This window comes from Euprymna scolopes, chromosome 5 (assembly GCF_053919585.1).
Source record: "Euprymna scolopes isolate OS-2025 chromosome 5, ASM5391958v1, whole genome shotgun sequence".
Lineage (NCBI taxonomy): Eukaryota > Metazoa > Mollusca > Cephalopoda > Sepiida > Sepiolidae > Euprymna > Euprymna scolopes.
The window spans coordinates 42,562,078-42,588,785 of NC_136486.1; the positions used below are offsets into that span (position 1 = coordinate 42,562,078).

Sequence of the window (26,708 nt, forward strand, 5' to 3'; positions counted from 1 at the left end):
TCTTAAGACTTCTACCCTGTCATGGCTGATGGAACAAGAACAATCTGCTCTTGTAGGTTAAATAAATGTTTTAGTACAGAATTCTAGAGTTCAACAAGACATGCTTGAATGAGGTCTGAGATTACATTACATTAGCGAAAGCATTTTGAGAATAACATCTAAAATGAGAACAGTAGTCTGAATAATTGAAATAATACTTTCGTATTGTGTAAGTGATGTAAGAATGGAAATATTTGGTATGTGTTTGGATCCGCAACACCAGTATCTGTGGGTAGTTTATAATAGCAACATTATTTGTATTGATTTTTTTAATTAGAAATTTCTTGTGTGAACCCTCATTAGAGAAAAAGCTGATTTTATAGCTGGAGGTGTTTGTGATCACACTTGATAGAACAAACTGGAAATGGGTTAAGCAGTTTGATTTGAAATTCAAACCAAAAAATTTAAACAGGCAGATGATTGTAAAGCATATAACTTTAAAATCTAATTGTTAATTTACTTGTCCAATGTCCGACATAAAAACCATCATCACAAATTAATGAGAAACGAAATCACACTTCCCTTTATAGTCGCTCTTTACCAGTTAAAAAAACATTAAAACCATTTCCTCTCCAAAATATTTTAAAAGCAACAAAAACATGGCTGTCTGTTTACGGTTTCAAATTGGCTATTTTATTTTATAATTTGCAAAAAAAGTTATGTTGAGAGGAGATTAAGTTTTTTTGTTTTTGTTTTTTTAAATATAAATTCTTTTTAAGATTAAAAAAATGTACGAGTGAATTGACATCTCTTCCTTCATAATTTATATTAAAAGTAATTATTCAGAAGAAAAAAAATGTGTGTTGAATTTTCTAATTCTTTTTAGCTTTAAATGGTTAAAAAAGAATTTACTAAAAAAAAAAAAAAAATTGAATTCATTATTTGTTTTATTTTTTTTTAGCCATTTTATTTATAATGTGCTTTAAAAATATTTGACTACCATAGAATTTCCATGGGTTCTGCTACTCAAAAGTAATTTAACTTTATGATAAGTTGTTGAATTTTGTAAAGAACCAATTTCATTAAAAAAAAAAAAATTAAAAAATTAGTTTTGTGACAAAATCCCAAAATTGCAAAAAGAGAAATGCATCTTGTGTGGGATTATTTACAGGGGGACAAGTGCAGTAAATCATCAGAAGTACTTTTAAAACAAATACAAAGATATAACATGGTGATGATGTGACAAATTAGAAATTCTTTTTTTGTACCTAATCCCAAAAGGGAGGTGAGTGGTGTTGCATCAGCCCAGATGTTGCAACATCGCTTGCGAAGATGGCCATGATTATGTAATTATTTTGTGGGTTCCAGAGAGCTCTGAAGTATTTCCTGCATGCTGGACACCTGTGGGATGATTGTGCTGACTGGTCTGTCTTGTTTAATGGTATATTTTGTCTTCATTGCCTGCAGATTCAGCAGTTGTAGCCTCTTTGTGGCTTGCGGCATACTAGAAATATCTGTTAGTTTTTTTCCCATGGGTTAAAATACAAACTGAACTGTTTGAGGGAGACTTTTAGACTGTCCTTGAACCGTTTCCACTGTCCACCTGCATTTTTTTTCCTTTGACTATCTCACCTCATAAAGGAACTGTTTTGGAAGCCTTGAAACTAACATGTATGGGAGAATATGGGCTATGTTTATAATAGTGTTATGATTTTATCTTTTTCTCATTCTTTACCGATTTAAGCCTCAAATGATAAAAATGTTGCTATGATTTATTGTAGTTTTTTGTTTGTTTTTTACATTAAGAAATTGAAAGGAGTAAAAGTTATCTCCCCTTTTCTGTTTGCTTTTCATTCTATTCTAGTTAATAAGTCTAAAGTACACAGATTTCAGCTATAAATTATTACCTGGTAGTTCAAATTTTCTCACTCTTCCAACTACAATCAAAGTATTTCTGTTCTGTTCTCAATCAGTGATAAAAAATCCTTCTAGACTGAGGAAATTTGTATCCAGAGTACTTTCTTTTTGTTAGAGTGAGAGCTGGATTTTTACCACATTAAAAACCATTTTTTTGTCTAATCTCTGCTCTTATGGGGAGCCAAGTAAATGGGAACAATGTAAACAAATTCAGTGAAATTATTTAATCTTCAAAATGTCTATATTCTAACCATCTTTCAAGTTAGCAATAAATAATACAAATTTAAAAACTGACTTCCAAATTACCTAATAGCAGATCTATAAATTATCAATATTTTCTTTTGAATAATTACTTTTATCTTCTAGTGCTTAGCATTTCAACAATTTCAAAGATCAATATTTTTTCTACCAGAATTTTTTTTAATGAAGATTAATAATTTATTCGCATTTTAATTATTTTCATAACATTTCAGTCAGTATAACTTACAATCTTCTTCAGGTGCATATTTTCAAACTTGCAAATCTTTATGGACTTTGTAGTGCAATGATTAAGTGTCAATTAATAATCACTTCTAAGTGACGGTCTTCTGGAAGGTAAAGGTTCAATCTTTACGGCAGATGATAACTAAGAATAACTTATACTCTCTATTGTGCTAGAAAATTACTCTCACCTGAAAATATCCTGTATCTCTACAATGCCATCATTCACCAATGTATGAAATATTGTTACCACATCTGGACAGGTGCATCTGCCACTAGTCTCTCCCTCTTAGACAGGGTCCAAAAAAGAGTCACTAACCTAATAGGTCCCGTACTATTAACTAAGCTCCAACCCATTCTATCATCACAATGTTGCATCCCTGTGTCTGTTTTACAAGTATTTTAATGGAATGTGCTCTGACGGGCATGATCACCTTGACACACCGGTTCCCGTTAGATCACAAAAATTAAGCCACGTTGAGTCTGGTCAGTATTAAAATGGATGACCATTTGGGAATTCCAGGTGCTGTATGTGCTTTCTGCTTATCTCGGTGTTGTTTCCAATCATCTAGAACTTCTCCTTGCCACTGGACTCAAGCAGGGGAGGGTTAGGGTTTTGAATTGTGTAACCCTTGCCTCACAATTACATTTGCAACTAACCTTACAGGGGTGCCCATTGTCTCTTGAGACTGAATAGAAGCATCACGCTCATGCTCCCTCTACACAATACCCGTGATTAACTCGGCAAGCAGTAAAATCCCACCCCTTCACTGTGGAGGTCCCTAAATGCAGAAAGCCTTCTACTCTTGTAGTTTCTTGCCTCAAACTCCTAGACTTTGGAATTTCCTTCTAGTCACCTGCTTCCTTAACCGTACCAACATGCAGAAATATAAATGCAATGTGAACAGCCATCTGGCTCTCAAATCCCTACATAGTGCTCCTGTAGATATGATCCCAAATAGTAGCCCTCCCTTACGTCCAAGTGGCAAGATACCTTGTTTGGAATAAGTAAGTTTTTTGTTTTTTTTTTAAATAGTAATAAAAATAAAAACTGAACTAATGAACCCTTTTAATCTGTCATGGCTGATGGAATGAGAAAAATCTACCCTTGTGAATTTTAAATTTTGTATTGGTTCGAAAAAGATTCTCAAGCATAGAATGTGTTTTGTTTTTTGTTAGAAGGGAGGTTACATTTTTCCTTTTGTTTTTTAATTATGTGTGGTTCTAAGAGGGTCTTTGTAGGAAGGGAGAGGTTTGCCATTTGTACTTCAGGTTAGTGGTAGGGCTAGGGGTAATTATGTGTGAACATCCTGAAAACTTGGCAGAAAGAAAAATAAAACAAAACCTTTTTTGAGTGGTGAATTAATTTTACATATAAATTTAATGTAAAATAAGCTACAATTTCTGAGCTATTCCAGCATTTTAGGGCAATTATTTTTCTAGGATATATGTCCTATACGGTATATACAGCACAATCACATTGACACATGGGTTCCTGCCAGATCACCAAAGTTGAGCAATGATGAGTCTGGCCAGTACCAGATGGGTGACAATTTGGGAAGGCTAGGTGCTGTATGTACTGTGCCCAGTCATAAGAAATTTCTAGGTTGGTATCTGGAGATGCATTAATTCACTGGGAGAGCTGCACCCCTAGTCTTAGTTAAGACATGCGTCTAGGAGAAGGTAACTCTAATGATGTCAGTAACAGGATGTTGGATGACCATGGAGGAGGATGAATCTCTAGCAGATCAACGGTTCTATGGTATTAAGAGTTACATTATTCGACTACAGCTATGCGAATGGTCTGAGGACAATAGGTAGGTACAAATAGGTGAGTCATGCCACTGCGCTGGGGAAAGTAATGACAACCCACCCCATGTATTCTGCAATGTTCAAGTCATGTGATGTCTTCAGAGGAATCGGACCAACAATGGACCGAAGCCTATAGAGAACACTATGATTTCATCTATGGCATATACATGCCACAATACATGATAGATATAAGTCCTGATTTTTAGACAATTATGTGTAGTTTTAAGAGAGTTTGTATGGCAGGGGTTTGCCATTCAGACTTAAAGTTAGTGGTAGTGTTAAGGAAAGATTTTATTGTGGAAGGTGTGCCATATGGACTGGGGTTAGTGGTAAGGATAAGGAGGGGGGTATTGAGGGAAGGCTTGTCACTCAGATTTAGGATTAATGGTAAGATATGTTCAAGGATACATATTTTTAGGGAGTGGCTTGTCACTCAAACCTAGATTTAGTGATAGGTAATTTTTTATATACTGTTTTAAGTTCGGAAAATATCAACAGAATTTGGAGTGCTAGCTACTCTAAAAGACAAGAATGGTTATGAAATGTGGAGGGGATCATTTTACATTAAATTTATTTGCAAAACTGATCCCCCTTATCCAAATTCTCACTTAGTTTTTATTTTTTCACCAAAATTTATAGGGTATTCATATGTAATCACTTTAAAAAATAGAATCTTATTTGATTTTTTAAATGGGTGGCTATAAAGTCATATATCACTACAATTAAAATTTAAAGGTTGAGTATATTTAAAAACCAGTATTTCTTGAAAGAAGCACTATTTTATAAAATATATATATAAACTACATTAATTTGAAGCAAAAAAGTTTGTTTTTTAAAGTAACCCTATAAACATAGTTTACAAAACTGTCATCAATTTAAAAATAAACAGCAGACAGCTGCTGCTGCTTGATTCTAACTTATGAGCGATCAAGTCAAATTGTTTACTTTATTTTTTAAAAAAACTTTTTTTTTTCAAATAGAGTAATTAAAAGAAATCCAAATAGAATTATCATTTTAACACATAAAACTGGTAAAAAGATTGATTTACTTACTAGTTGAGGTAAGAAAAATCTTAAAAACAAAAAATGTTTAATAATTCAATACTCATGTTGAAGTCTCTTTTTTTTTTTTTTTTTTTAGGTAACAAGAAAAATAACAAAAAAAAATGAATGGATCAGTTTATTTCATACCCTGACAATAAATGAGATTAATGCTTATTCTGATTGGTTTTCAAATTTCATGATGAAATTTCTCATAAAAAGTTGAAATGAATATTTTGCATTTCAGTTTGCCGAAATATTTCTGTATGCATTATTTATCCATTCAAACAAAAAATTTTACTCGTTATAAACCATCCTTTTGTGTATGACTAGTGTTTCCTGTTAATTTCAGTGTTATGTGCAGGGTTGCGGAGTCGGAGGGAGTCGGAGGTTTTAGCTGGAGTCGGAGTCAGATTTCTAAAAGTACTGGGAGTCAGAGTCAGAATTTTTTTATCCGACTCCTTAAGTCCAAAAAAAAAAATTTTTTTTTAATGGTTTTCCTGTTTGGTTTTACCAGTTGCACAATTTAGCAGTTTTTGTAATGTCTTGTTCTTATTTTTTGAGATCTATCATATTTTGTACTGTCCTGCAATGCTTCTACTTCATCAAGATATTTCGGTTTATCGGATCACTGCAAATCTTGTCTGGACAGCTTTTTTCGCTTTGGTTGTGAAGAAAATTCAATGAAAATTCTGTCTTTGAGTGAGATCACTGTGGATAACAATCAGATTGTAATCTGAAAGTTATCCAGTTCCTGAATGGAATTTGGCAATTTGATTAGTCCAGGATCGATCCGGAATTACAATCTTATCCAAAAAAAATAGGCATAAATCAATTTGTGCTGCCACCATGTGACAACATTGCATATGACTAACTAATCTAAACAAAAATAGCTGATTATGGCTGAAACAGTGTATCCCAGTGATTTTTGTTTTCCTTCATTTTCGGTAGTTTATCACATTTTTCGTTAATAGAAATATGCTAGATTATGATAAAGCTACTTCAGAATATGAAAATCATACATTTATCAAATTTAGTGGTTTGAAAAAACGAAATTGAAAACAGTGGTTACTAATGAATATAATAAACCTATAAGTGAACCGATGAAAAATAGGAATTAGAGTAAAGAAATTTACGAAGCATCTTAATCTAATTAAAAACTCATTATGTTATAAAGACAATTGCAAATTAGACCTAAGTGTATCAGATATTTATGCATTAACCCATAACCATAATAGTAAAAAAAAAAAAAATATATCTTGGCCAAATCTTGTACATTATCATATTATATCATCAGAGTAATTAGAAGTTAAGGAAATTGCCATGGCCTAAAGAGGTTTTTCCTTAAATTTCTCTTAACTTTTCCTTATTGTTCTGATGATATAATAAAATTATAACTTTTATTTCTCATCTTTTATTTAATACTAGCCTGGGTGTTTCGAGGTGTGTTTGAAGGGGGGAAAAAAAAGTTGTAGTAGGCAGGCAGGCTCAAACCCATACCGTGAAGGAGGAAAATAATGTGAAAAAAAAAAAAAAAAAATGGCGTCTTTGTTGTTGCACTCATCGCCAAACCGGAAGTGGCGAAGGTTTAAATTAAGGCTAGTCAATCGAAAAGAGGGAATGACTTTTGAAAATATCTGCAAAAAAAAGCGACCCCTCCCTGTAGAAAAGTTAAAGGTGAATGAATTAATGTTTTTAGCCAATTTTTCGTCCGAAGGGTCGAGCTTCAAAACAATACCGATCTCATGAAAATCTGTCACCTTTGTCGAAAGTTTTAGGCAGACATAAAAACATACATAGATACATTTAAACAGACAGGTGAGATTTATATTAAAGATTAGCATGCAACCCAGCATTGCTTAGTCATAAAATATGGTTAAATATGAATTTATTGTTATTCTTATCCAGAGTATTCTTAGTACAGACACATGCATATATATGTACGTAAAATTAGCTTATGGAAATACAGATAAGCAAGGCAACGTAGTTGTTGAAATAAAGACACAAACACATCATTAAAGCTGGTCCAAGATATTTTGGTCAGTGGACTCAACTATATTCATCCCTAAATAAATATGGTCAAACCCATTGACTGAAATAATTTGGTACAGTTTTAATGATTTGCTTGTACCTTTATTTTTACTAACATGTTACTTTGCTTATCTATATTTCCATAAACTAATTTTACATTTTGTCTGAAGTTTTCATTACATGTTTACTCATATATATGTATACAGAATTGAAAAAATAAGATCTTGTTTAATTCGTAATTATGCCAAAAACTTAACTTTCTCACAGTATTTTTGTGATTTGAAATTCTATTTTCAAATGACATTTACATTCATTAGAAAAAAAAACATCCTTTTCTCAGTAGCCATTTGAATTTTGAACATAATACAGAAAAACTAGTAAAAAACTATTCTTTAGAAATACAAAAAATAGAAGAAAAACCATTACACAATATAAACTAAACACTCACAATATCTGAGACTTGTAGAAAATGGAGAAAATTATCAGCGAACAAAGTGTTTGTTTTTTTTCTCGCTATCCGTTTCAGTTTTTAATCTTGAACACAATACATAAACTAGTGAAATTGTATTTTATATTTTGACAATTGTTAAAAAAAAAAAAAAAAAAAATTGATAATTTTTATTTGAAATAAACATAAAAAATAGAGTGAGACTTTTCACACTATGGCAAAAACTAAAAGTAAGTCATAGAAAAATGGGAAGTTAACAGCAAATAAAAATCTCTCAGGCTAGTGAATTTAATTCCACTGATAGAACACAATTACTCGGGATTGTAAAAATCAAAGAAGATTTTTTTTTTTTTAAATCTAAATTCTAATTCTGTAAATCCTCAAGATAATTAGGGAAGAGGTCAAATACAAAAACACAATTCCTATGGGAAATGGTTAATTAAACACAAACTGCTATTTTACATATTGGTGGCGGTTGATACCTCTTTGAATAGTATCCATGGTGTAAGTGAGTATAATATTAGGTTGGTGCAAAAATGCTGTTTTTTGACATTCAACTATATATATATAATATATAAATATTATTTTTGCACCAACCCAATAACATCCAACTATATTTCAAGTCTGCTTACCAAATTTAGTAATCCACATTCATTATACCTCAGTAATAGATTTTACTTTTAGCTTAATAAGTGAACTCATGAAGGTACATAATGTAGAAAAAATGGCTACCAAGTATTTCTACTGGGAATTCAGTGAGATAGAATTGAACAAAGAAGATAAGATAGACGGAGTGAGTGGGAGTATTCCGAGAACACTATTTTGATTTAGAAATCATTAGAATTCCCATGGGAGAGTATTAGATTGTTTTGACTGGGTGAAATATACCCCTAACTCCTAAGTATAACTTGTTTAATTTGGTTGAATTTAATGTAGGAAATTATAAAATTCAATGAAACAGACTAATAATTTTCAGAAACATTCATCAGCATGGCCATATTGGAATATGATGTAACGGCTGTGTTTATAATCCTATGATGTCTGACTAAAGAAAGAAGAAAACAACTTTATTAATATAGTAGACTAGCATTTCAGCCCGGTGTTGCCCGGGTGTTTGGAGGTGTGTGTTAAGCAAAAAAAAAAAAAAAAGCGGTCAATTTTTTTTAACTTTGACCCCTATTATGACCCCTTATCATTTATTGTTTTGGACTCAAATCAATTTAAGTTATATCCATGTCCAAGCAACCTATATCTAAATTTTCAAGTGTTTAGACCCAAAATTAGCGGAAGAGTTTTGTAGAGTTCTCAAAAGTCAAATCATTGAACTTTGACCCCTTAACAGCCAAATTTCTGGCCGAAAATCGATTTCAAAGATTTTCCCAAATCTCAGTACTCTGTATATCAAATTTCGAGTCTGTAGACTGAAAATTGAGAGATATTGTGTAGGGAAATGTACACAGACACACACACACACTTTCACTTTTATAGATATATAGATTAGGAAGTAGACTTGATGCTGTGTTGCCTGAAATTGAATGAGAAACTTTTGTGCCCAACCCATGACAACATAACTTTTTTTTTTATTATTTTGTATATTTATAATAAATTTTTGGAATAGAGTCCAAGGATATATGCAGCATTCATGGGGGTGGGGGTAAACTAATATTAATTGAAATGAATTTGGTAAATTTATTTTTAAACCCTTCAAGGCACACCTGGCATTTCTTGGAAATCCATGAACTCTGCACTCCTGTTCCAAACCTTGATTCCCATATTATCAGAGGTTTTTTTTTCTATAATTCAAAAAAAAAAATATTAAAAAAATGTAGTACATCGTGATTTTTTTTTTTTCTATGTATGTTACATGTGTACACAAACCCTACGATAATGATACCATTTTTGATCCAAATGAAATATAATCTAAATACCATGGGTGATGTAGGTTGAGAATAGATATGGTTACAATGTATGAGCATGCCATCCCCAATATTTGTGTGTTGTGGTTTTCTGTTCATCTTGGCAATCGCCAAGTATAAAGTATAAAAATAAAATAAAACAACACAAACTCATAAAAGAAAACACAACTTGATACGTTGTTTATGCTTGGAGTATGTGTGTGTGTGATCAAGGACTCTCACATATTATCTGCTGAGATCTGTCAGTTTGTTGATCTGTTCATCTCCTTATCTGCTAAAGCTCTATATGCTTTCAGAAATCCTGTGTCTCATCTTTTTGTCGTAGTCACCACCATGTCTGATTAATAGAAACTGACCGCTTTCGCTCTTGTCCTATCAACCACAACAAGCTGACTATTTGAAAACTAACCATCGACCGTGACGAGTCTTTCTATCTTCCTACCCCACCATCTCACTTCCTATACTTTTGCTCTGGGTAATGTATGGGAGACATCACAATGAGCATGTCTCTCCAAAATCCTAGGAGTTGAACATACAGCACAGGAACTACAACTTATAAATAGACGTTATGAGTTAACACTATTATTAAGTTGTAGATTAATTTTTGTCTTTATGATTCCTGTAGAAGAATCATATACACCCTGAGATGAAGTACTGCTGGCACATTGGAGGATGCCGTTCAGAATACTAATTTCTTGATTTTACAAAATACAAAATTGATTTCACAATCTAGTGGGTCATGATCTCTTTTATTCCCTACAGCCACTTTCTCACAACAGTAATGTTGCTAGCCTTTGTCTACTCTATCAGTATTCTCCTGGTAGTGTTATCCAATCTCTAGTTTCCTCCTGTAAAACACACACAGAAAGAACTCCTCCAGCTACAACCGCTGCAAAAAATTTTCCTTTCTTTATGTACCTGAAACCAAATGCAACCTACAGGAACAATGTATCTTTCAAAGAAGTTCCTATCTGTAGAATATCATGCAACTGCTTCTAGACGGTTTTTATTTTCATTTATTTTTTGCTTACATTCACCTCAAACAAGGTGCATTACCACTTTAACATAAGTGGCTGCTGTAAATTAGGGGCCATGTCTGCAAGTCAAATGATAACAAATAGCTGTCAAGCTATCTCTTAACTAATCAAATTTTGCCTGTTTGCATCTCTTTCCAATTCTTTCATAGTATGATTCATTATTGAACCAACACTTATTAGCCCTTGTACTCGAGTGGCCTTTATCTTTGATAAGTGGTGACTCATTAATATATATAAAAGAAAGTTTATGACTTTGTTTATTTAATTTGTTTTGTGTATATTTTTTCTGCAGGACCTTCCCCATTCTGGTCAGTATATCAATGGGATCGATAAGGTAGGTCGCATTTATAATTGATTTGATGTTTGTATGTTTGCTCTCGTTCTATTTTTGATTGCAATTCTATACACGTGGACTTTAATGTTAACATTAAATATCCTTTTCCTTTAAACAAGCAGCATTTATTTTTTTGTGCTTAAAATGTTAGATTTTAATCTTAGATGATATCCTTTATACTTAATACAAAAAAAAATTGTTTTCTTGTACGAAATGGTGTTAAATGAAGGAGAGATTACTTAACATAACTTAAGGCAATACATCATAGCATTGGACAGGAAAACAAAATTTCAGTTTCTTTGAAACCTGTCAAAATAAAGTCAGATATATCTCCACACCCAATTAACATAATTTGTATACCATATGTGACAATAGGAAAAAAAAGTCGAACCATCTGCAATCAACACATTGACAGACTTCCATGCTAGAGAGATTTTTATATCTTTTGATGGAAAAATGTTAAAAAAAAAAAAAAACACTTGAAGAGGACCTTATATAATTGAAAACTTTCTCACTCATTTCTTTAAGGTAAATAATTTTAAAGAAAGTAAACATTGATTTTGGTCTAAATTTCTAATATCTCAAATTTCAAACGATATCTTTTAAGCGTCAATATTATTTCATTAATTATATCATGTAAGCTAGATGTGGCACAAGATGACAGTCAGAACATCATACCGTCCATGATCAACACCGTAACAAACTTCCATCCTTGAGGGATTTTTATATATCTAGCAGAAAAATGATTAACAAAAATAAAATAAAAATGCTTGAAAAGGACCTTGTATGGTTGAAAGTTTACACATTCATTTCTTTAAAGTAAATAAATGATTTATTTAAAAACAAAAGCGTTTTGGGCTTACTACTGGACAACAAATTATTTTGATTTTAAAATCCAGTTAGTATGATGCATTTAAAATTAAAAGCATACTTGAAATTTGTAAACATGTGATAAGCTAAATCAAAATAAAATGGCCATTGAATTTGACCTGATGTCATGTTTATCTAAAAACAATACTCTAATTTTTAACTCTAAATGATTCCTCGTTTAATATTTATTAATGATGGTGATTCGCAACCTTTTGTCTTGTGAGACAATTGCATTCTGCATTTAGTCTGTACTACAGCGTCTGAAGATGCAGGCCTGGCCGGATGATAAGGAGACCTAGGTTTGCCCAGTTACCAGGTTTCCTCTCTCGATGTTGCAGACAAAGTTCAGCAAAAAACTAAGCCCATACGGTCAGCGCCAGGAGTTGTCAGAAAGGTGTTGCAGTGCTTCACTATTCGCCTATCTGATCTCAAAACGAGATATTTGTCAGGACTTACTCCCTTAACCCTAGCTTTTCCCAAGGCATCCACAAGGCAGTGGAACTATTTGTCCATAGCTAGTGAAAATTGTCTTTTCTATCAGTATTCTCCTGGTAGTTGCCCAACTGAACTCTAATCTCTAGTTTACCCCCTGTAAAACATTCACTGTAAATTAGGGGCCATGCCTACAAGTCAAGCATTTTAAAGTCAAATGTGAACAAATAGCTGTTAAGCTGTTCTTAAATAATCAAATTTTGTCTGTTGCACCTCTTTACGATTTTTTTCACAGTATTATTCATTATCGAACCAATGCTTATTAGCCCTTGTATTCAAGTCTTTGATAAATGGTGACAGAAAAATGATCAAACAAAAACAAAATGCTTGAAAAGGACATTGTGCTGTTGACCTGATATCATGTTTGATTCCTCATTTAAGTATATTTATTAATAACGATGATGGTGGCAACCCTCTGTCTCATGAGACAATAACATTCTGCATTTAGTCTCCTGCACTGCAGCTTCTGCTGTGGCTATATACGGCCGAAGCTGGATTTGCCTCTCCAGATGCAGGCCTGGGTAGGTTATAAGGAAACCTAGGTTTGCCCAGTTACTAGGGTTTCCCTCTCAATGTTGCAGACAAATCCCGACAGAAAGGCAAGCCAATACAGTTGGCACCAGTGCAGCTGCAGGAGTTGTCAGAAAGGTGTTGCAGTATTTTATTATCCGCCTATTAGGACTCCAAACCAGATTTTTGTCAGGGCTTACTCCCTTAGCCTTTGCCTTTCCCAGGACATCTATAAAACAATGGAACTATTTGCCCATAACTGGTGAAAATTGTAAAATATTTCTAATTTTGACGAAAATATCAGATCCTCATCGTAGTTATGTTTGTATCAAAATGAAAGCAAAAATTTTTAGCGATTCTTCTTAAAGACTTGGGTGAATAAAATGCAAATTCTCTAATCGTGAAAATTTGAAAATATTTCCAATTATTTATAATAATAATAATTATTAACTAGTGGGACCTGTGGAAATTTCACAGCGGCATCTTTCATATGTAATATATTGCTGCTGGGCATTCTGTGGGCGTTCAGCATGAATGAAGACACCATATTATTCTTGCCCGTTTGTTAAAACTGTAAAAATATTTATCTAAGCAAGTCTATATATTAATACAGTTGCGTGTAGAACAAAAAAGAAGAGGTGAGTTATTTATTTTTCCCTATTTAACAATATAAAGTAATGATTTCAAAAATATAAAATAGATGAATTGAGTGCCATCATCTATAATTGAAAACGAAACCAGAACTTATGAACAATTCTTGGCAAAATTATTTATTAAAAGAAATGGAAGGACACAACAATTATTAAATGACAGCCACTCAAAAGAAAAAAAACATGTAAGCGTGACACACAAAGTAACACACGCTGTCATATTAATATATAGATAATAAAAATATAAATTAATAACAATAACATAAAACCATTTTTAATGCCTATAGTTTTCTCACATTCTGACTGTGACCTTTAATGTTTACCATAAAACGTTATGTGTTTATGTATTTAAATTTCTGTTTTCTATTCGAGTAATTCATTTATGAATTACTTGTGGACATTTGTAGTTTCCAGTTGTAACAAACACAGTAATTTAATTGGATAATTATCTCTACTATTGCTTTTACCTTTTTTTAATTGTTCTAATCTTTTTTGTGTCAAACTCAAATGCATGTTTCATAAGTATGACTAGCATTTTCGAATCATCTTCAGGTGACAAAAACTGGAGAAAAGAAGGTAATTTCAATAAATACCCAAGAACACCAGATGTGAAGCTGTTAAGTGTCAAAACAACAAACCGGCGCAGTTCCAGAAGAATGTGTACAATTTAAATTCTGGGACACTAAAATTAGCATTACATGATAAATTGTATTTACTTTAACCATTTTAAAATGTTGTCATCTGCTTCATATGTAAATGTTATTTATTGTAGGCCACTGGATAGATGTATCAGAATTTTTGTAGGAATTTTTGGCACCCCTAACATGAAACTGCGAATAAAATATAAAAAACTTGTAATTTCTCTTTTAAAAGTGGTTTGTTTATTTTCTTTATGGATTATACTTCCAAAATAAACTATTAAAGTTGTATAAAAAGTAATAGAAATATTATTTTTTTATTTTTTAAAAAACAGTAATGAAATTAATTGAATGTTGCGAGTTCAGTATTTTTCAATTTTTAAACTTTAAAAATCTATCAAAATTTTTCTATTGATTCTATTTTTACGATATTTTCAGGGTCCATGTGAAATTTTATGCTCTTTCCAATAAACCGAATATGATATTTTAGACAAACGTTTTTTTTTTTTTAATTCACGCCCCCTCCCCATTTTGAAATGTCTATTAAAAAGTAAATAATTAATTTACTCACCAAAGTTTTATATATCACAAATTGAAGATAAAAGATCAATAAATATATTCAAATTTAAAACAAAAAAAGTAGTGTTTTTTAGAAATTTACCTGTAAAGTCCAAAGTTTAAAACCTTTTTGAAAAAAAAAACATGTTTGTTTTTTTTGTTGTTTTTTTTGTCTTTTTTTAATGAAACTTTGGACCTTGCTCCTTTTTAATTGAAAAAAAAAATTAGGGCTTGAATTACATTTTTCGAGTAGTTATAAGCTTGGAAAGACAGAGGGTGGAATTATTCAATATTTTCACGAAATTTCTGACACACCTAGCCACTGGATCATTTAATAAAGATAGTCTCAAGTATTTTTTCATTTTAGAATTTAATATTTTTGCGTTGTTAACTAAAATTTGTCTTAAATCAAAGTTGTGTTTGTAAAATCCTGATAAAATGAGCTAGAGTTTATCAGGTGCATTGTGAAACTATGAGAAAGGGTAGGGATAGTCAAACCAATCTAGCTATTAGTTTATAATAGTATTGGGACGATTAATCGGAATCATGAATGAAAAATGTTGGAATTTTTTGACTATAGGAATTGGAAAAATTTGTGCTTATTTTCCGATGCCAAAAATGATTCTTTTTAATTACTTTTTTATTTTTATTTAAAACCTTAATTTTCCATGGCTCGTATTAATAGTGAAATGATAATTATTGATTTTAAAATATAATAAAACTAAAATCTATAGATCACCCCACAAGTCTATGTGTACGTTTGCAAAAAATATGTTGAACACAATACATAGATTTTTACAGTAATTCGACCTCCCCCCTAAAAAAAAAAAAATTAAAAAAAAAAACAAACTATATTTTGAAATTTAAAAAGAATCGGAATCTGTAATTTAGAGTAGAATCAATAATTGTATCAAAATCAGGAAAAATATTGGCATCATCACTAATATATACGCACACACATTAGTTATAATTATAAAGTAAGATTATTGGCTATCATCAACTGCAATAATGACTGAACCTTTAATTTCCAAAAGATTGTCACTTAGAACTGATTGCTAATCAATGCTTTTAAATGTTATGCCCTGGCTCGATGTGGACAATGTTAGTACGAAGTTTTGGAGTTTTAAATCTAAATTTGCTTTAGATGCATAGTATGTAATTTAAATTTTTATATTTAGGCAGTATTTTTTTTTTTTTTTTTTTTTTATAAATATTGTTAAAATTAACAGAAATCAATGTGCTTGATTATACCTTTTTTATTTTTTCGATTTTCCTTATCTTTTTTGTGTTAAAAATCCCTCCAAAAAATAAGTAAGTTCCATACATATCTTTGTTGAATCATTATTAGGTGAAATTAAAAGAAAAAGCCATAAAAAATAGTGTATGCAGTTACATATCCTCAATTGACAATAATAAAATTAGACTCGTTAAAAGAAGTTTAATACTCAAAAGGTTATAGTAAAAGCGACTTCTCCTCCCCATCCCTTAAATATTAGAAAGAATAACCAATCTATAAATGTAACTGGCGTTTGGAAGAATGTAACTACTACAATAATAATAAAGTTGATAGTTACATTGGTTTTATGATCACTACCCTATCCTGTAGCTTCACCATGCATCTTATAAACTCTAGCTTTAACATTTGCCAAAAATACCTGACCCCTCTCTCTGATTTAAGATCAATCCTATTTAATAACACTAAAATAATGTCCCAAAATCAATTTTCAAAAATTAAAAATATTCTCAGCTATCTGTCAAAATGCAACAACTACAATTAAAAAATATTGATTATGAAACCAGTGATAATATTTTAAAATGCTTTACGTAATAGAATATGGTGCTAATTCTAGCGGTGCCCGGAAAACTTGTCCTGGGAAAACTCGTCTCGGGAAAACTCGTCCCCTTTCGCTAGGTAGGAAAACTGGTCCCTTATTGAATAAATATCGATTGAAAACACATTTTATGATCGTTCTTGAAGGAGATATTGGTTTTTAAAATAGACTATAGCCCCCTCATAATATTTTAAAAAAATATTTTTACTTTTTTTTTTTTTTTTAAATAAAATCGATTTTCTAAGTGTCCGTTTTCTACCTAGCTGGCTAAGTTCTTAGTGGTTTCATTTCTTTTAAAGCGTTTATTATGTTCATACAAAGTTAATTACAAATTTTTTTTGTTATTTTAACGATGTTTTTTGGAGTCATAAAAACAATAATAAAAAACAAAACCAAAAAATTAAAAAACGGAGCGATTCGATTTTTCGTTTCTTTTTTGTTTTGGTTTTTTAATTATGATAGTTTTTTGTTGTTATGTTTTTGTTTTCTCTCATACCAAATGCACTCATGCGTTATTTAAAATTGTAATTTTATCAATTATCAACATTTATTGTCGTCCTGTCAAATTTTGCAAAAATTAACTAATAAATTAAAAACGAAATATTTTTTTGGCGCGAGAGATGCCATGTGCTAACAATCTCTCGTTAACTAATTTTTAATTTTTTAAAATTTTTACTTCAAAATTCTAAAATCAATCATTAAGAGAAAAAGTAATCACTAAATAAATTTATTAATCAATTTTATTGAAAACTCCGCTATCGTTTATCAAGAATCTTTTTAATTTCATTTTTTGTTGGTTGTTTTTCGGAGGGAGATATAGTTCTTACCCCCCCCCCACTCTCTCTCTAAATTATATTTTTAAAAATATTAAAATTTATTATTTTTTTTTTAAATCAAATCTCCCTTGGTAATTTTTTTAATTTTCTATTTTTTAGCGATTATCAAGACCCCTAAGATGTGATATACCGGACATTATTTCACTCAACATGTTTTTTGTTTGTTTTCTGTGTTTTTTTTTCTTTACCGAATAAACGATTCTAAATAAATTAAACAACATAGTCGGCGAGGTAGGAAAATCGATCTTACCCTTTTATAAAAAACAGTAAATAAGTAAATTCTTTTTATATTAATATATATATATATATATATATATATAAAAATGCGGTCTCGGGGGTTTGTATTACTGTACACATAGATTCGAAAAAGTTGTCAAAAAACAAATATATAACAAATAAATGTTATCAAAGGCAAGATAAGTTACTTTTCTACCAAACTAGATACATTTTTTGTGTTTTTATTCAATGTAACATGTTTATTCAGCTCGAAAAAATGCAGTGTTTACCAATGTATTGGAAAATTCAAAATGGCGCCCGACACTCTCTTTAACATGGTAAGTTTGGAAAAAGGTGTTATAAATAATAAACTAGACAAAATACTATTTAAAAAACACCGAATATATGTCAACTTATGTCATGGTAACATATATTGAGCGAATTTCTAACAGTATTTTGTCTAGTTTATTATTTATCACATCTTTTCCTGAACTTACCGTGTTAAAGAGAGAGTCGGCTGCCATCTTGAATTTTCCAATACATCGGTAAACACTGTATGCTTTTCGAGCTGAATAAACATGTTACATTGAATAAAAACACAAAAAATATATCCAGTTAGGTAGAAAAGTAACTTATCTTGCCTTTGATAACATTTATTTGTTATATATTTGTTTTTTGACAACTTTTTCGAATCTGTGTACAGTAATACAAACCCGAAAATCGATTTTATTTAAAAAAAAACTAAAACATTAAACAAGTAAAAATATTTTTTAAAAATATTATGGGGCTATAGTCTATTTTAAAAAACTATCTCCTTCAAGAACGATCATAAAATGTGTTTTCAATCGATATTTATTCAATAAGGGACCAGTTTTCCTACCTAGCGAAAGGGGTCGAGTTTTCCCGAGACGAGTTTTCCTAAATTCAATTCTAGCAGCACAGAATCTAAATTTGTAACACCTTTTCTGGAACAGTGTGAAAACGTCCTTCCAAGATCTGACTTCATGCACTCATTCTATAGCTTTTTTTATTCCTTTGCATTTTCACTTGATGATAGTTTGACGAAGAATCAAAAGCGTTCATGGTACATATGAAACATTTTTTTTATTTTAACGCATGAAAGATCATGAGGAAAATCAAAAAAAAAAATTTTTCTTTTAAATATATAATTAAGCAGATTAAAAATTTCTTTTGCAATGTTTTTTTTACATATATGTGCGTGTGTGTGTGTGTGTGTGTGTGTGTGTGAAATTGCCTGTGTGTTCACATTTCCCTAGCAAACTACTCTGTCAATTTTCAGTCTCCAGACTCGAAATTTAACATAAGGGGTATTGAGATTTTGGGAAAATCTTTTTAATCTGTTTTTGGGCAGAAATTTGCAAATCAAAGGGTCAAAGTTCAACGATTTGACCTTTGAGAGCTCTACCAAACTCCTCCACCAATTTTGGGTCTAAACACTCGAAATTTTACATGTAGATTACTTGGACATGGACCAAACTTTTTAATTTGATTTGAGCTCAAAAAAATGAATGTGTAGAGGTCAAAATTAGGGTTAAAGTTTAAAAAAAAAAATTGACCTTTGCGGTCTCTATCAAATTACTCAGCCAACTTTTGGTCTAAACATTTAAAATTTTACATAGTGTATTCGGACATAGAGCAAGCTTTTTAATCAGTTTTTGGCCAAAATTTTGGCTACCAAGGGGTCAAAGTTCAAAAGATTTGACCAATGCTGTCTCTAGCAAACTATTCAGCCAATTTTGGGTCTAAACATTTGAAATTTTATATAAAGGGTATTCAGACATGCAGCAAGCTTTTTAATCAGTTTTGGGGCAAAAATTTGGCTGCTAAGAGGTCAAAGTTGAAAGGGTTGACCTTCGCAGACTTGACCAAACTCTTCCAATTTTGGGTCTAAACACTTGAAATTTTAGATGTAGGTTACCTGGACATGAGTCAAACTTTTTAACACACATATATATATATATATATATATATATATATATGCACATAAAGTTATGAACAGTACATAGGGGCCGAGCAAAGCCAGGCTGAGCTGCTAGTATATATATATTTCCAAGTTCAAGAAGATTTAACCAAAGAAAGTGGGAGGTATCTCAACCAAAATATTGTGAAAATAACAATCAAGATGAGAATAATAAACTGAATAATATACACACACACTAGTTTTTATTATAAAGTAGATTTTTTCACTGAATCTTCAGTTTACAAAACATGGTCACTTAGAATTGATTATTAATCAATGCTTTAAACTGTTATGCCCCAAGTCTATGTGAACAATTTCAGTATAATTTTTTAGAGCTTTAAATCTAATTTTGTTTTCGGTTTTGTAGTATTGTTACTATAAAACTTACTTTATCTATATCTTATGTATAAATGGCTATATGTCGGTCTGTCTGTCTACATATTTTCAAAATCTATCTCCTCCAGAACTAAAAGTCACAAAGCAGCGCTAGGGGCCTCAAATGATTGGATTTTTTTACGGGCCATTCTTTTATCGGTCTTTAGTCGGTTAAAATTGTTTTTAAGGGGTCAAAATAAGTCAAAATTGGAAAAATCGTTAAACATTGTGTATATTCATTTTAGTTTATTTTTAATTTTTAATTGGTTTATATGCGTAATGGTACAGTGGTAACGTCATCAGCTTTGAAAGCTACAGTTTCAGTTTCGATTCTAGCTGATGGCGCCTAAATACTTTATTTTTACCTTAGAAATCATAGCTCTATAATATATACAAAATCTGGACAAAAAATTAAAATATCATATTTAAGCGTATTTTATGCCCGAGCAAAGCCAGGAGCCCCACCTGCTAGTGTGTGTGTGTGTGTGTATGTATATATTTCAGTCATCATAGCAATGCATATTGCAATCCCTCTGATCCATTTGGGTAGAATTAAAAAAAAAAAAAAGCATTACTTTTGGAACATCTCATGTGTGTGTATAATTATATATATATATATATATATATATATATATATATATATATATATAAACTTAAATTTTGAAATACTTTCAGATTATAGCTTGTATGATATTGTAAAATTAAAGACCATATCAATATTAGTATGAACATAAGACAATCTCAATTAATCTTGGTTTCTTTTAAGCTTTCTAGGATTTTTAGTTTTTCAATCTGTGCTAAATAGCAAAATTTATTACTCCTATAAACATTATTTTGCTAAAAACATTTCCTCTGAGGATAGGAACTATTTATTGAAATTTCATGAATAAAGGAAAAAACATAAATTTTTGTATTCCTTGTCGAATAATAAATTTGTCGTAAATTTAATTCAAAACTTTTTCATTTATATATCTATACTCCTATAATCTTTTTTTTTTGTGTGTATTGATATTCATATTTAAAACCTTTTTTTTTTTTTTTCCATTTATTTAAAAAGAAAATACAACTTTGTTCGTGTTGTGGAATTGTATTCATCTGCAAAAGATCTAGCTAATTTGCATATTCTTTTAAACATTTTAATTAATTCCCTATTGTTTTTTTTGGGGGGGTCCGTTTCTTATGGGATGATCATCTTTAGTTAACTATTACGTGTAATTATATTCATAATCCGAAACATTGTGAAAATAACAACAAAGATGTGAATAATCAGCTGAATATTACAAATTAGTTTGTTTTATTTTAAAATAGCTGTTGAGTATTATCTAAATTAGTAAGAAAGTCCGACTAAATGTCCATATCAAATGGTCAGAAGAGACATCTTTGCTGTAGGTAAACCCTCAACCCCGACTATCCACTTTGAACTGACTGAGATTGATTTTAATTTCTTAATATAGATCTGAATAATAAATAAAGCCGACCGAGTAATATTCCTTGCTTGCTGGACATGTGGAGGCCATAATGCTTTATGGCATAATCAATCCTGCTGTTTTTAAAGCCATATAGTTTACAGCATGCAACAGCTGGCCATGACAGATATCTAATCAACGCCTACAGGTAGCGGTTGGGGGATGGGGACAGTTTAGGTGGTTATGCAAAAGTGCTGTATGTTTAAACATAACTGTGGCCGTCAGTGCTGTTAAGATCGGGGACTTGATTTCCATGGAGCATACGTTGTAAGATTGGATTTTTTTTTTTTTTTTTTTTTTTTTTATTCCTTGTTGTTTGTATGGATTGATTAATCATTAAAATGTTCTGATGATGGGAATCGGAAGTGGAAAAAAAAAAGTTATAAAATTATTCTGAAGTTCATGTAGTTTTTCGTAACTGATTGAAATGTCTTTTTCTTGCAGAATTTACTCCTTCTTAAAGCCACGTCGTCTTCAACTGTGTATTGTCTTCAAGATTGCCTTAATATCCTTCAGATGCGACAGGTAAATGTAAACTTCTATCAAATTTATTTATAGTGCTTTTTTTGTTGTTGTTTTTGTTTTCTTTCAGTTCTCTCAAACAATAAACGTGAATATTCTTTTATTACTTTTTTCACCACAAATTTTACTATGTGGGTAGGTTGGGTCAGGAGAATCTAATTGATATTCTGGCCTTTCTATTAAGACCTAGGTGATACTAGGTAGGCCTGTTAGCTAATCGTGTTGAATTCATCATGCAAATACCTTTATAAATTTCAAAGCGCCATTAAGATTTTTTTTCAACTATTAATAAGATTAAAATGACTTATTCAATTACGAAATTAAATCCACCATAAGGTGGATTTAATTTTGTAATTGAATATAGTAAAATAAATATATCAAAATGTAGTCTATGTATTAATTAAATAACTAAGAATCTAAGTTTCCCAACGTTTCAAAATAAATTATGAATCTTTGGAGTATTATTTTAATATAACTTTTTTTCATATATTTTATAAAATCTTTATGTTTCTGAATTTTTCATATGAGGATTATTCATATTATTTGGAATCTTCGGATTACTGTTTTCATCTTGAGTGTCATTTTCACAACGTTTTGGTCGATGTAACCTCCGACTTTCTTCGGGTGTATTTTGCTAAACTCTGGAATTTCATCCAAATTACCAAGTCCGACAAAAATATTCCAGAGTTCAAAATACACGTGAAGATGGTGAAAATGACACTCAAGAAAAAACACAGTTGTCTGAAGATTCAAAATAATACGGACCCCCCCCCCCCCAAAAAAAAAAAAATTTATAAAAATAAGCTGTAGTTTATAGTACCAGTAAAATGAACTACAATACAAAAAAACTTCCACTCTCCAATAAGAATGCTACTCATGGAATCATGAATAGAATTCATACTCTTTGCAGTAATCAAACCATATTTGGTAACAAACTTTAGTCATGTCCAACAGTCTTTATTTTAGCACTGTTCAATGATACGTTGACACTGTCATTATCTAAACAGTAGGTGTGACCCTGAATGAGCTTCACATTCACCGGATCATACCCCCCCCCCCATTTTTTTGAGGGAGGGGGGGGGTATTTCAAAGATAGTATCTGTCACAACAATCATCCCCCCCCCCCCCGAACAAAAAGGAACCCAACTAGAGCATGCAGCCCAAATCGGAGCAATGTCAAGAAACAAATGTCAGATTTATTACCAATTTTGCATGTGGTAACTAGATGTGCTTATCACTGATAAGCAGGGGGTGGGGGTGGGGGGTCACTGTCCTGATTCTCATCAGAGGAGGTCCAATCCTTAATGGGGTTCACACTAACCAAACCATAACCCCACAGATAAAAATCTGTGGGGTTATCTCAAAGATAATTTCTATCAAAACAATCCCCAGATTTTTTTTTCTGAACTGGAGAGGGCCATCACAGCTGAAATCATGTAAGTGCCAAGAAAGGAGTGTGTTATAGTATGAAGATGTGCTTATCGGTGAGATTGTTGGACATTGATGACTGAAACTTAGTGGACAAGTCAGACATAGATTTAAGCATGCTTATACCAAATATGGATGGATTGCAAAGTTATTTGTGGATCTCATATGTTTTTATTTTTTGGGTTTTTTTTTCGTAGGTTACCCTCTAACTATTGTAACTGTAAAAAAATAATTACACAAAATAAATGCTATGCAATAAACATGAATACTGAAATAAGAACAAAATTTTAAATTCTGTTTTCATAAAACAAAACAAGGTGTCTCAAAATTAACCATCTATTTTATGTTACTTTATGCTTCAAATTAGATGATTCATTTCAGGACACTCTATATTTTGATAACTTTTAGATTTGTTTATATTTCCTTTATCTTTTAGAAAAAAAAATAAGGTATACAAATATAAAAAAGGTTAGGGTTAACATTATCTTTAATTTAGTATTAAATCTAATATTTATTTGGATTGAAACAAATAATATTTTTTAAGACTTTTATAAAGAAAAACCTTTTTTTTTTTTATTATTATGAATAAAAACGATCAGTGATGGCCAAGTTACAAAATATACCCATGATTTTGTTCATAATTCACCTAGAAATTTAAAAAAGGCAATGTTAAAACAAAATGTATCTTTTAATCTTTTTCATTGTTGCTCATTCTGTGGAGGCTCAAATCTATTTGATCCAAAAAGTTAAACTAAAATGACATTACTGAATCCCATTAGAAACCGCTAATTTGATATATAAACTGATATCTTAAAAATAACTTGTATAATGAAATTATCTCTACTTATAAAAGGCACTTTGTGTGTGAGTTCATTCCCTATGGACTCCGAAACTCATTGGGCCAACTTTTATGAAATTTCACACAAATATACTTTGTGTGTGGGAGTGTTCTTAGGTTTTATATCGGAATGCCTCTGATAAATATTAAAAATTGATAATTAAAAAATCTAATTAAAGAAGGAACAGTCTAATTTTAAACAAAGTTAACACCTAATAAAGACTAACATCATAAGTCCATTTGAGAAGTTTTCTTATATTTATGTGTGTGTGCCCATGCTTCGTACAGATTTTTTGATTGAAAATAAGATATTTATAGGATAATTTTCAAAGATCTCTCTTAAGCTTTTTTCATAAATGCATGAATAATTTATATTTCTTCAAATTCAGTTTTACTAAATTGACATTGTTTAACAATAAATTTATCTTGTCTGGAATCGCATTTTAAGTTTCAAACTAAAAATAAAGCAGTTTTTGTTTTTTTTGTTTTTTTTACACAATGACTTTATTGATATTAAAAGAAAATATAAACTAGAGTATGTTCATAACGTTAGTTTCTTAATCAACAAGATATACAAAAACATTTATTTTTTATATGCGTAAAAACAGGTTTTATGAGGTACTACAATTTGTAAACTATTTACGATGTTCATATTTTATAATTTTAAGTATTCATTCAGGACTTTGCATTCAAAAATGCATTTCAATTTTTGGCTTAATTTTTTTTATTATTCTTTTGGGTTTGTCTTTTGGGCATTTTTGAAAAGTATTTTTTAAATCTTGTATTTCCTCCATAAATATATGAAAGAATTACTCTTCCATATTCCACTCCCTTATTTTGCCCTTTATATTCCCTCTCTCCCTTATTTTACTCTGCCACATGCCCCCCTTTATTTTACTCTTCCACTTATTTTTACTCTCCCCCCCCCCTTTATTTTACTTTTCCACTTATTTTTACTCCCCCCCCCCCTTTATTTTACTCTTCCACCTATTTTTACTCCCCCCCCCCTTTATTTTACTCTTCCACTTATTTTTACTCCCCCCCTTTATTTTACTTTTCCACTTATTTTTACTCCCCCCCTTTATTTTACTCTTCCACTTATTTTTACTCCTACATATTCCTCCTAATTACATTTTTCTCCATTTTTTTTTTTTTTTTTACTTTTACCTTTTTTACTCTCTTTATTTTTCATCTATTAAAAATGATATTGCCATTTCAATCACTTTTATTTCGATGAACAATTGTTTAAAATTCTTTTTCATAATCATTGTGTATTAGAATAGATAGCTTTTTTCTGATACTCATTTTTTTGTTTATATAAAATAAACTTGTATTTTGTTTGTTCATCAATTTTAGATTCTTAACAAGTGAAAATTGTTTTTACTGCTACAATTTTGCTGGCAATGGGTGGGATATTTTGTTAAGGACAGTGGAAATATTGTTTAAAAACTATTTCTATATAAGGAGAAAAAATTGGATTTAAATGAATTAGATTATAGGAATCAAAGGTTTTGCTTGGTTAGATTTGTATAGCATGAATACGAAAATTGATATTCAACAAAGCATTTTAAAATTGCTTACACAATTTCAGGAAAATCTTTTGTTTTTTGTAAATGCGGAAAAGGTTTATTAGGAAAGTAAGTGTTTTTGCAGTATAATGGGATTTCAAGCATTTTAGGAAAAAAAACTATTACACACATCATGTACACATTAGTATAAATTATTAAAAATAATCGAGTAAAAATATAATTATTGAATTATAGAGTTTTATTGTATGTTTTAATGTGAAACAGGTCTTTGCAACCAATTCTGCTTGCTTTCCTTTAAAATCCGCCATTTCAAAATAGAAAATGTCGGATCAGTAATATCTATGATTTTTTTTTATGAAAAATCGATCTAGTACACCTTCTACTGGATTATTTTTTAGTAATTTTTTATATTTGTTAATTTCGATATGACACATGAGTACATAAGTGTGTTTTTTGTTTTTTTACCCGAAATTTGTTTGAACTACCATTATACTGCAGGAGCAGTTGGAAGTATAGTATTTCTTTGTAATTTTTATTTTTAAAGTGAATTGTTCCAAAATCAAATTATTTTGCCTTGTTGATTTTAATCTTTTTCTCAACTTTTTGCATTTTTTTCTTCCAATTTAATGTAATTTTAATACATATGTTATTGTTACGCTTTTAATTTAAAAAAATAACTGAAATTGGTTTCATTTATATAAAGATTATTTAGTTGACAATAATTCTTTTTACAGAAGAAAGAATATTTTTTTAAATATTATTAATCTTAATAGACATTTAATATTTCAATAGAAATATTATGACAACAGTAAATACAAATGGATAAAGAAAGCATGTGTGGAATTATAATATGATTCTACTAGTGCATATTTTCGTACTTATACAAAATAAGGACTGTACTATCATGAGAATTTTCCGGACAGTTTACATAACATGCTAAATGGTGCCGCAATGCAGAGTTAGTGAAATTGCA

General features: G+C 30.6%; 1 protein-coding gene across 11 annotated transcripts in view; it reads left to right on the forward strand.

Moving 5' to 3' along the window:
* The window catches only part of LOC145276793 (oxysterol-binding protein-related protein 11-like), a 430,789-nt gene that overhangs the window by 323,719 nt on the left and 80,362 nt on the right, over positions 1 to 26,708 (forward strand). For all 11 annotated transcript variants that reach the window (XM_080128095.1, XM_080128098.1, XM_080128099.1 and 8 more), the window contains 2 exons: positions 10,953 to 10,994; positions 21,863 to 21,943. In XM_080128095.1, coding sequence (XP_079984221.1) covers positions 10,953 to 10,994; positions 21,863 to 21,943 — 123 coding nt within the window. The remainder of the gene's footprint in view (positions 1 to 10,952; positions 10,995 to 21,862; positions 21,944 to 26,708) is intronic.